This window comes from Malaclemys terrapin, chromosome 21 (genome assembly GCF_027887155.1).
Source record: "Malaclemys terrapin pileata isolate rMalTer1 chromosome 21, rMalTer1.hap1, whole genome shotgun sequence".
Taxonomy (NCBI): Eukaryota; Metazoa; Chordata; order Testudines; family Emydidae; genus Malaclemys; species Malaclemys terrapin.
In genome coordinates this window covers 21,477,295-21,488,286 of record NC_071525.1, presented here as the reverse complement: position 1 = coordinate 21,488,286, position 10,992 = coordinate 21,477,295, and the positions used below count along the sequence as shown (strand labels likewise).

General features: G+C 58.1%; 1 protein-coding gene across 2 annotated transcripts; it reads right to left on the bottom strand.

Moving 5' to 3' along the window:
* Positions 1-1,408: 1,408 nt before the first annotated feature.
* On the bottom strand, positions 1,409-10,509 carry APOC1 (apolipoprotein C1). Of its 2 annotated transcripts, none has more exons than XM_054010822.1 (4): positions 10,418-10,509; positions 3,802-3,878; positions 2,636-2,786; positions 1,409-1,635 (listed from the first exon to the last, which is right to left on the bottom strand). In XM_054010822.1, exons 2-4 carry the CDS (start codon positions 3,854-3,856, stop codon positions 1,569-1,571), a joined length of 273 nt encoding a protein of 90 aa, XP_053866797.1. In that variant the 5' UTR covers positions 3,857-3,878; positions 10,418-10,509; the 3' UTR covers positions 1,409-1,568. The 2 variants fall into 2 exon arrangements, with proteins under 2 accessions (XP_053866797.1, XP_053866796.1); XM_054010821.1 differs by lacking the exon at positions 10,418-10,509 and adding an exon at positions 5,500-5,602.
* Between the last annotated feature and the right edge of the window lie 483 nt (positions 10,510-10,992).

Below are 10,992 nucleotides of genomic sequence, written 5' to 3'. Positions count from 1 at the left end.
GGAGCAGCTCCAAGGCAGAGGGCAGGAGCAGCACAGGGCAGTCGGGGGAGGGACAGCTGAACTGCCTGGCAATTGATAGCCTGCTGGGCGGCTGCGACACAGGGAACTTAGGGGAGCGGGGAGCTGATAGGGGGGCTGCCGGCCCACGCTGGTTTCAAGCCCCCACCAGCCAGCTGCAACGAGCTGCTCTTCCTGCAACCAGTGGACAAAGCAGGTGGCTGCCAAATAACGTTATAAGGGAGCATTGCGCAACTTTAAACGAGCATGTTCTCTAATTGATCGGCAACGTAACAATGTTAACCAGGACGATGTTAAGTGAAAAGTTACTGTACATCCCAACCTCACTCCCAATACACTCGCCCCTCGCCACTTCCACCTAAATGTCAGTCTTTAAAAAAATAACCCTCTGGCTCAATTAATTAATACTGAGCCCAAAGGGACCATTAGATCATCTAGTCTGACTTCCTGCATAACACAGGCCAGAGAGCTGCCCCCAGTTACCCCTGCGCTGAGCCCAATAACTCGCATTGGACTAAAGCATCTTCCAGCAAGGCACCATCAAGGGATGGAGAATCCACCACTTCCCTTGGGAGTTTGTGCCAAAGGGTAACTACCTTCACTGTTCAAATTTGCACCTTGTTTCTAATTTAAATGTGTCTGCCTTTAACTTCCAGGTGCTGGGTCTTGTTCTGCCTTTCTCTGCTGGATAAAAGAGCCCTGCTATTTTCTCCCCGCTGCCTCTGTGAATGTGATTTTATACCTCGATCAAGTCACCCCTTGCTAGTCTTTTTAATCAGTTAAACAGACTGGTCCCCTTCAGTCGCTCCCTGTGAGGCTTTTATTCTAGGAAGAGTTTTGTGTATTCGTATAATTTTTGTAGCTATTTTTTGCACCCTCTACAGTTTTTCTGCTACCAGAGCTGGAGAACGGTGGCCACACATCTATATGGATCTATGCTATATAGACCAGAACTATATACGCAGCACATGAGATACAAGGTTGTAACAGTGACAGCGATGTGCAGGAAAGGTCCCAAACCCCCCGCTGTGCCCTGCAGTTAGAATCCTGGTCTCAGGCCCAGAGAGGTGACAAACTGGAGGGAATTCAGAGCAGTGGCACAGAAATCACTGGGCTTGAGCTGGTAGGAGAGACTGAAAAGGCAAAACCTGCTCAGATTGGATAAGGGACAGGTAAGGGGCAGGGGAGCTGACATGAGAGGCCACGTGAACTGCATGAACACCAGGTACCAGAGAATGATTTCAGGTGATCCATGGGACAAGCGGGAGGGGCACTGAGAATAACAGGACGGAAAAAGCAAAGTGAGACTGAGAGAGAATTTTGAGGCCTCTCCCTAATGAGCATGGTCTGTGCAGGAACGACCAAGCAACCCCTGATACAAACCCAGCACTAAGGCAATCAGCATTTATTCATGGCTACAACAAAAGCAATAGAAAACAGGAACTTGGGTGCCAACCCTGGGTTCCCCTCCCAGCATGATCTCTTCAAGGGGAGCAGTACCCCAGGAATTGCCTGTGAGCTCTGCAGAAAAAAAAACCCTCTCAGTCAGATCAGTCCCTGGAAAACTGCTCATTGAACTTCTCCTTCATCTTCTGGAATTGCTCAGAGAACCAGTTCCTGTAAGACAAGGGGAGGCAGAGGCAACATCAGCCAGTGTGTTAGGATCCTGCACTTCCTCACCCCCCACCTCCACAGATGCTACTACGGGGATGACTGGGGGCTTTGTAAAGGGGCTGGCTGAGAAGCCCTGAGCTTTGCCCTCGTGAACAGTGCAAAGCTGCACTGATTTGAGACACTACCATCTAGGGGCGGCTAACAGAGCCAGCATCCCTCTGGGGACAGAGCCTGGTAGATGCAGGGAAATCTCAGCCGCCACCTGGTCATTATAGTTCATAACAGCGATTTTGACACATGGCTAAGGAATGGGTTTTTCCTTTCTAGTGTAGCCGCCTCTCCTGGGAGCTGTGAGGATAATGAGGCCAACTCAGTCCCAACTGTGAACTAAATCATACTAGTTTATCTGCTGTGCCTTCCAGGCAGCAGGATTTCACAGCACTTCCCATGGGATTGCTTCACATGATACATTATTCATATTTCAGTAGTGACCTAGTTATGGGGCCCCATAGTGCCACCAAGCGCTGCACAGACCCTGACCAAGATCAAGCTCCCATCCTGCCAGCACCGCACCGGACTGACTGAGATCAGGTGCTCCGTTGTGCCAGGTGCTGCACATACAGAGTGAGCGCCAGTCCCTGCCTCAGCTCCGAGAGGGGGGGTATGTCCCAAGCGTGACCAATGCAGTGACATCTGCCTGAGTCTGCAGAGAGCCTGTGGGGGATCTCACTGAGGAGTTAACTCTGATGCTCAGCAACGCTCATTTAAATGTCAACATCATTTACAATGTCATCTGTCCTGTGACACCAGAGCAGGGGGGTCATGGCACTGCACAATTGACTGGAGCTGAGTGTTTGGGAAGAGCATTTCTAGCAGCACCTTCCTCAGTCTCCCAGCCAAGCCTGGAACAGTTCCCGCCTCTGCTTAGCTGCAGGTGACAGTCTCAGTGTCACTGGTTTCTGCAGGAGCCCTGCCCCCCTGCCCCGAGGCCCCTGTGACTCACCGGGTCTTTTCGCTGAACTCGCTGTGATGCAGTTCTTGGAAGGCGGCTTTGGTTTTATCTGCAATGCTGTCAGCAAAGGCCTGCAGCTTGTTCTGGAAGTTCTCCAACTTTTTGGTCAGGGTTGGCTCTGTGGGTTGAGCCTGAGCAGAGTCTGAAAGGGAGACGGAGAACGATGAATGCTACTGCCCAAACTCAACCCACCACACCCGTGCAATGTGCCATGTATGCATGTGCGTGCAATGTGCCAGGGGCGTACGTGCATGTACATGCTCGGCTCTTTGTCTGTGTCAGTCAGTGCCCAGAAAGATGGTCCCTGATCTCGTCACTCTGTGCCTTGGAGTTGTTTCTCCACAGTCTCTGAAACATGCTTGTCGCAGGAATTCTCAGCCCTTTTCACAGTTAGCTTTTCTGCTTCTGGTACCTGGTTCTGGAGCCCCGTGAGACTTTGTGTTACTTGAGATTAATGACCCTTGACCGTCTTTAAATGCCAGACCACCCATTGCACTCTCTCAACCCTGCCCACCCAGACTCCACACAGACGCTGGGGTGGTTGGAGCTCGGTTGCTGAGTAGCAACCTGGGGAGGTTTTCGCTTTTTCCAGACATCTCAGGGCTACTGTTTGGCTCTGGCAGCTCAGAGATGTAATTTGCCACAGATGTGGAGCTACTCCTATTTGTGGTTTTACACACACACACACACATACGGCACAGTGTACATGCACACACACAGTACACTGTACATCCACGCACACCCTGGCACATTGCACGCATGTGCGCACACACCCGGCACACTGCAGGCGCAAAATGCATCCCCCCCTCCCCCCCCCCCCCCCTCCCCGGTTTCAATGAGCCCAGCTATTGCTGACAAGATCCCAGGCATCCCTGAGCCCCAGAGTTATTTATAATCTCTACTGAGGTGTTGCTAGGGCAGTTGTTGGTCCCATGGTGGCAGGCGCTGCATGAACATGCAGCAGAGATCAGTCCTGCCCACCATGGGCGAGGCAGAGACAGGATAGACGGGTCTGACATGCTCCCTGCTCCCCTCTCACCCTGGCCCACACCCTTCCCCCGGCCCCTCCCTCCCCTCTCCCAGGCACAATCTCCTCCCCCAGTCCCTGAGACCCCCATTCCCCCAGCTCTGTTTCCCTGAGGAATTGGGGCTCTTACCTGCCAGGACTGTCAGAGCCACGAGGATCAGTGCGATGGACACTGCAGGCCGCATGGTCACTGGGCTTGGCGTGTCCCTGTGGGGGGGAGGAGGATGTGACCTCGAGACTGGTCCCAAATGCACCAACCTACCCTGGGGAAGGGACCCAGCCAGTGCCTCTGGCTGGGGGTTACACAGCCCTCGCCGAAACACCCACCCAGCTCCACGTGGACCCCACTGACTCCCCCCCAATACTCCACTTCCTCCCCTGATCCTGCAGTGCCCCCCCCGCATGGATACCCCTCCAGCCCCACATGGACCCCACTGCCTCCCCTCTACACAAACCCCACTTCCTCCCCTGATCCTACAGTGCCCCCCCCCCGCATGGACACCCCCCCAGCCCCACACGGACCCCACAGCCTCCCCCCACAGGCCCCACTTCCTCCCCACATCCTGCAGTGCCCCCCCACATGTCCAAACCCCCCCTCACATGGACCCCACAGCCTCCCCCCACAGGCCCCACTTCCTCCCCACATCCTGCAGTGCCCCCCCACATGTCCAAACCCCCCCTCACATGGACCCCACAGCCTCCCCCCACAGGCCCCACTTCCTCCCCACATCCTGCAGTGCCCCCCCACATGGCCAAACCCCCCCTCACATGGACCCCACAGCCTCCCCTCTACACAGACCCCACTTCCTCCCCTGATCCTACAATGCTCCCCCCCCGCATGGACACCCCCCCAGCCCCACATGGACCCCACTTCCTCCCCTCTACACAGACCCCACTTCCTCCCCTTATCCTACAGTGCCCCCCCCACATGGACACCCCCCCAGCCCCACATGGACCCCACTGCCTCCCCTCTACACAGACCCCACTTCCTCCCCTGATCCTACAGTGCCCCCCCTGCATGGACACCCCCCCCAGCCCCACATGGACCCCACAGCCTCCCCCCACAGGCCCCACTTCCTCCCCACATCCTGCAGTGCCCCCCCCACATGGCCAACCCCCCCCCACATGGACCCCCTGCCTCCCCTCTACACAGACCCCACTTCCTCCCCTGATCCTACAGTGCCCCCCCTGGCATGGACACCCCCCCAGCCCCACATGGACCCCACTGCCTCCCCTCTACACAGACCCCACTTCCTCCCCTGATCCTGCAGTGCCCCCCCTGCATGGACACCCCCCCAGCCCCACATGGACCCCACTGCCTCCCCTCTACACAGACCCCACTTCTTCCCCTGATCCTGCAGTGCCCCCCCCCCCTGCATGGATACCCCTCCAGCCCCACATGGACCACACAGCCTCTCCCCACAGGCCCCACTTCCTCCCCAGATCCTGCAGTGCCCCCCCCACATGGCCAGCCCCCCCAGCCCCACATGGACCCCACTGCCTCCCCTCTACACAGACCCCACTTCCTCCCCAGAGGGCAGTGGGTTCTCTCACTCAGGGAGTTTCAGCCCCAAGCCTGCAATCTGCTCAAATGTATCCCCCAGGCCCCTCTTCCCCTCCTCACCCCACCAAGCCCCCTGCCCTCCCCACCAGGTCCCCCAGATTCCCTCCCAGTCTCCACCCCACCGAGCCCCTGCCTCTCCCCACCATGTCCCCCATCCTGGCCAACGAGCCCCCATTCCCCTCTTTGCACACTGCTCCAGTCCCACTGCCTCCACACGCCACCCCAGCCCCACTGAGCCCCGAACACCAGCCCAGCCCCACTCACTGCAGCTGGAATTAAGCAATCTCCGCAGCTGGGATGCAGCTTCCCGACCTCCAGCTCCCTATAAACCATCCTGCCTCCGTCATCCGCCCCCTCTGCTTGATGGGGGGGAAACCTGACCCCTCCCTCCCTGCTCTTCCAAGGCCTCTTAATTATTAGTCTGTGCCATGGGGAAATGAAATCCCAGCTAGGGAACAGCCTGGGGTGGGGGAAGAGCTGTTATTACAAATCAAGGTTCTCATGGCCATGCCTAAGGACCCCCGAGACCAGGGGGGTGCCGGGCGCTGCACAAACAGCATGGGGGACAGTCCCTGCCAGACAGCCACAGGGCGTGGGAAGGGGGTCGAACACCCCAGCCCCATGACCAATGCACTGGCCGCAAACGGCGTGTTTATGGTGTCTAGTCTTGGCTGGGTTTAGTAGGAGGAGATCAGCTAAATGAGAAGAAAAGGGAAGGGGATGGGGAGAAAAGGCAGGGGAGGTGAAGGGCAGGGAGCAGGGGCAGAGTGAAGCCGGGAAGGCGGGGGGTGGGGGGAGGTCGAGCAAACAGACACTCAGCATGGAGCAGGGAAGGGCCAGTGTACCCCTCCAGCGCCTAGTTTGGGGCGCAGACCCAGCTACCTGCCCCCCAGGTGCAGCAGGGTGAGGGTCACACCCAGTGTGTCAGCTGGGACTCCCTGTTCATATCCTCCAGAAGCGCCCATTTAGCTGGGGGGGGGGGCTTACACTGATGCCAGGTAGTGTGCCAGCGCCCCCTTGGGAACACCAGCCCCGCCAGGCCAATCGCATGCACCAGACCCCGAAGAAACAGGAGCTCAGCTGAAAAGCCATGAATCTGCTGGGCTCTGCTCCGTTCCTGTCTCTGCATTCCCTTGCGCTCCCCCCGGCGGTGCCTCTGCTCTGCTATTTGGACTATGAGCTCCATGGGGCAGGGACCAGCTCTTTGCGCTGTCTGTGCAGCACCTAACGCAACGGGGTACTAGGGTCCCTGCGCTCTGGGGTAATAACAATAATGATAAGATTGTGCCTTTGCCCCACGGGCAGCACCAGCCTCATCCTGGGGGGGAGGTGGGGGCTGAGATGGGCCAGACAAAACTAGGGGAGCTGTGCCCCTCCTTGCCATGAGGCCCCCATCCCTCTCCGTGGCCCTGGCCCCAGCCAGCTCAGAGGCCAGGGTGCTGCTCGCAACCAGTAAGAGCTGCCCAGGCAGAGGGACCCGGCTTCGGGGCCGGCAGAGCCCTGGGGAGCAGCGACCGCAGGGGGAGGGGCCCAGGCACCTGGGCCGGAGCGGGTCAGTCCAGGCTTCTGTGGGGAGCCCGGACCCTCCTGCCCTGGATAGCGCACCCTGGTGGGTGGGGACACGGGCCGGGGGCTGCTCTCGGGCACCTCAGCCCACCACTCAGGCTAACTTCTCTGCTGCTGCTGGAACTGGGCGCCCAGTCAGCAGCCCCTGCTCTCGCTGCTCTGCCTTCAGAGCTGGGCGGCTGGAAAGCGGCAGCTGCTATGGGGTGGGTATGGGGGGCTAAGGCAAATTTTGGGTGGCTATAGCCCCCACAAGTCCCCCCTCCCCCAGCGCTGCCTCCTGCTTTGCCCTCTGATGTCTGAGCCTGTAGTGGTAGTATGTTCCAGTTTTTCTCCAAAGCCAGGGGGCCAGAAATGTACTGGATTTGTTTAAATTAAAGCCAAGCGTCTCCCATACATCACAGGACTCCAGGAGCTGGAGATGTAAGAAAACACACCAAATGCTGCAAGCTCAGGAGTCATTTCAGTTCAGCTTAATCCATATTTTTATCACCTTAAACAAACCTACTGAAAACCATAGCTTCAGTGAAACTGACGCCAATTCTGCCGAGAGAGATGGACACAGACAGATGGACACAGGGGGGAGGTTAAAGAAAGTCAGTCAGGCCAGGATAAGAGAAAAAGTGCAGTGGAGGGGAGGGAAAGGGGTTCCAGGGGGCAGGGGCTGGGATGGTCCCCTACAGTCTATTCCAGGGCGGCGGGGCTCATCCCCTACAATCCATGCATGCCCTGGGGTGGGGGCTGTTATTATCACCGACAGTCAACGCCCACCTACAGGGACATCCCTTCTAGTCTTACCCACCCCTCAGGGGAGGAGGGCAGGCAGTGACTGACCCAGCCGGCCCCACCTGCAGATGCTGTCTCTGATCCAAGGCCTGTGGACTTGGAGAATTCCTGGAGCCTTTGAGGAAAGGCCTAGACCCATGTGGCCAGCATTGCACTAAGAGCGTCCAGTGCCTGCTGGGAGCCAGCCGTGTGAACTGAGCCAGGCTCCTGCTGGTTTGGCCTGCGTCTGCCCTGGGCAACCTGGTTAGGAGTGGAGGTGGTTTGGTTGGAGGGGCTGCTGGAAAACTCCATTGTCAGGAGCCTAGTACTCTTCCACAGGCTGGCCTAGCACAGCCAGAGTGATGGGACTCCTGACACTCCCCCCAGGCAAGTGATTCCCTGCGCTCACAGCCCCCCCAGATCTGGGGCTCCCAGCCCTTCCCCCAGGAGGGGATCCCCCAGCTCACAGCCCCCCCGGATCTGGGGCTCCCAGCCCTTCCCCCAGGAGGGGATCCCCCCCATCTCACAGACACTCCCCCAGATCTGGGGCTCCCAGCCCTTCCCCCAGGAGGGGATCCCCCCAGCTCACAGCCCCCCCGGATCTGGGGCTCCTAGCTCTTCCCCCAGGAGGGGATCCCCCCAGCTCACAGACACTCCCCCAGATCTGGGGCTCCCAGCCCTTCCCTCAGGAGGGCATTTCCCCCCTCCCCCAGCTCACAGACCCCCCCGCCCCCCAGATCTGGGGCTCCCAGCCCTTCCCCCAGGAGGGGATCCCCCCAGCTCACAGCCCCCCCGGATCTGGGGCTCCCAGCCCTTCCCCCAGGAGGGGGTCCCCCCAGCTCACAGACACTCCCCCAGATCTGAGGCTCCTAGCTCTTCCCCCAGGAGGGCATTTCCCTCCTCCCCCAGCTCACAGACACCCCCCCAGATCTGGGGCTCCCAGCCCTTCCCCCAGGAGGGGATCCCCCAGCTCACAGACACTCCCCCCAGATCTGGGGCTCCCGGCTCTTCCCCCAGGAGGGGATCCCCCAGCTCACAGACACCCCACCCCAGATCAGGGGCTCCTAGCTCTTCCCCCAGGAGGACATTTCCCCCCTCCCCCAGCTCACAGACACCCCCCGCAGATCTGGGGCTCCCAGCCCTTCTCCCAGGAGGGGATCCCCCAGCTCACAGACACACACACCCCCAGATCTGGGGCTCCCAGCTCTTCCCCCAGGAGGGCATTTCCCTCCTCCCCCAGCTCACAGACACCCCCCACAGATCTGGGGCTCCCAGCCCTTCCCCCAGGAGGGAATCCCCAGCTCACAGACACCCCCCCCCCCAGATCTGAGGCTCCCAGCTCTTCCCCCAGGAGGGCATTTCCCCCCTCCCCCAGCTCACAGAGCCCTGGCCCTCCTCCCTGGCAGGGGACCCCCCCTATGGTTGCCAACCTGTAGGCTCCAGGAATTAAAGCTTAATCTTTAATTAAAGTATCAGGGGGTAGCCGTGTTAGTCTGTATCTACAAAAAGCTTATTCCCAAATAAATCTGTTAGTCTTTAAGGTGCCACCAGACTCCTTGTTGTTTTTGTTTCTTTAATTAAAGATTGTGACATGAGGAAATCTGGAGAGATTCGTCCAACCAAAACTGGCAAACCTAGGACCAACCCCCCCCCCCCCCCAACCCCCGAATCTCTCCCCACCAGTGTTAGGACTTTGTTTCCCAACAGCCTTTCCCTAAGGAATCTCGTTTGTCTCCTCTGCAGCCGCCTCCCCCTCCCCCTTCCTCCCCCCTCAAGCATTTGCACTGTTCAGCCCCTCCGAACCAGGGCAAATTCCTGTGACCAGGGAAAGGACGTGCACCCATGCTGAGCCCAAGTCCTTCCCCCACTAGCCAGTTCCCCACCCCAGGAGATGCCAGCTCCATCGCTGTCTCTGCCTAACTCCACGGGGGTGGGCGCAGCCCCAGATGGGCTCCCCAGGCTGACGGCAACACTAAGGGGTCCCTGTGGGACCTGGCTGGGAAGAGCCCAGCGAGAGCTGGAGGTTATTTGCATTCACTGCTCTGAAGCTCGGTTCATCCCCCTGCCGTCCCACACACTCTTCTCCAGGCTGCTTGAGCTCTGCCCGCTAGTAACCCCTCCTGGCAGGGTCTGTATCGCCAGCCCCTTATTTTCGTATAAGCAGCCCGCATCGAGAAATGCTTTGTTTTTGCTGAGAAACCCAATTCCGTCCTCCCCTCCCTGGCGTTTTCTTTTTTCAGCTTGAGGTTTCGGATTGTGAAAGCTCAGGCCATGGCTGAGTCATTCACAAGCCAAACCCCAGTGCTGGTTGCAAAACAAAGTCAGATGGCACCAGCACTTTCCAAAGGCTTGGCCTAGAAATGCCCCAGATGGGTCCCAGCGCCTGGTGTTCCTAAGAAAACCCACAGCCCTGGGCTGCAGCAGAGGATGGGTGCTCATGTAACCCACACACCTCTTGGGTGTGGTGTTGTGTCCTACCTAGTGGCACTGAGACCACTTCGAGAGAGAGAATGAGTCTGCTCTGCAGCTTAGCTAACAACCAGGTGGCTTTTAGCTCATGCTGTAGAGGCCCGTGCACTGAGGTCCCAGGTTCGATCCTGCCCGCCGACAACCAGGGTCTGTCGGCATTACACTCACAGAGCCTGAGCGTAAGCCCAGACAGGACCATTCTATCCAGTCTAAAACAGGCCACATTCTTTCACCCAGTTCCCCCGGCACTGAGCCCAGGATGGTGCATCACTTCCAGACAGTGGCAGCAGGTGTCCCAGGCCCTGCATGTCAGATTATTCGTGGCCAGAAAGCTGTGACATGGAACCTGGATATAGTTTAAGTTGAACCGGCTTTATTTACTCACCAACACCTAGTCCTGGAACAGTGGTGAGCAAACAATACGTCAGGAAAGCCCTTCTCCCAGAAATTACCACCAGTTCCCCTGGCACCACTCTGCCTTGCACAGCTCCCTGGCTCCCAAAGCTGCCTCTAGGCAGAACTTTGCATAGTCCCAAACTAACAGCCACACCGCATATCTTCCCAAGAGTCAAAACTTGCTCCGCCCCTCAGCACTTGGAAGCGTGTGTGTGTGTGTGACAGCGGCCCCTGGTGATGCCTCAGCCTTAGCAATATCAGCCACTGTTTGCAAGGTGGCTTTGCAGCTGCTGAGAACAGGGGAAGATAAAACAGCCTGTGCCCAGCTCCCTGCCGAACTGTGTAGTTGCTCGCACCAGAAAAAGGAAGTGCATCCACTTTTCACTAGTGTAAACTAAGACCTATGCTGCCTAGCTAGCCCCTGTCCTGAAGGTAAAACCAACGAGGCGTCCTTGTGAGTTTACTGATACAGACTAACACGGCTACCCCTCTGAAACCTGTTCTGAAGGTGTCACTTCTGTCCAGGCTTCTCTGCCAGGGCACAGTAAGTGCAAAGCACCAGCA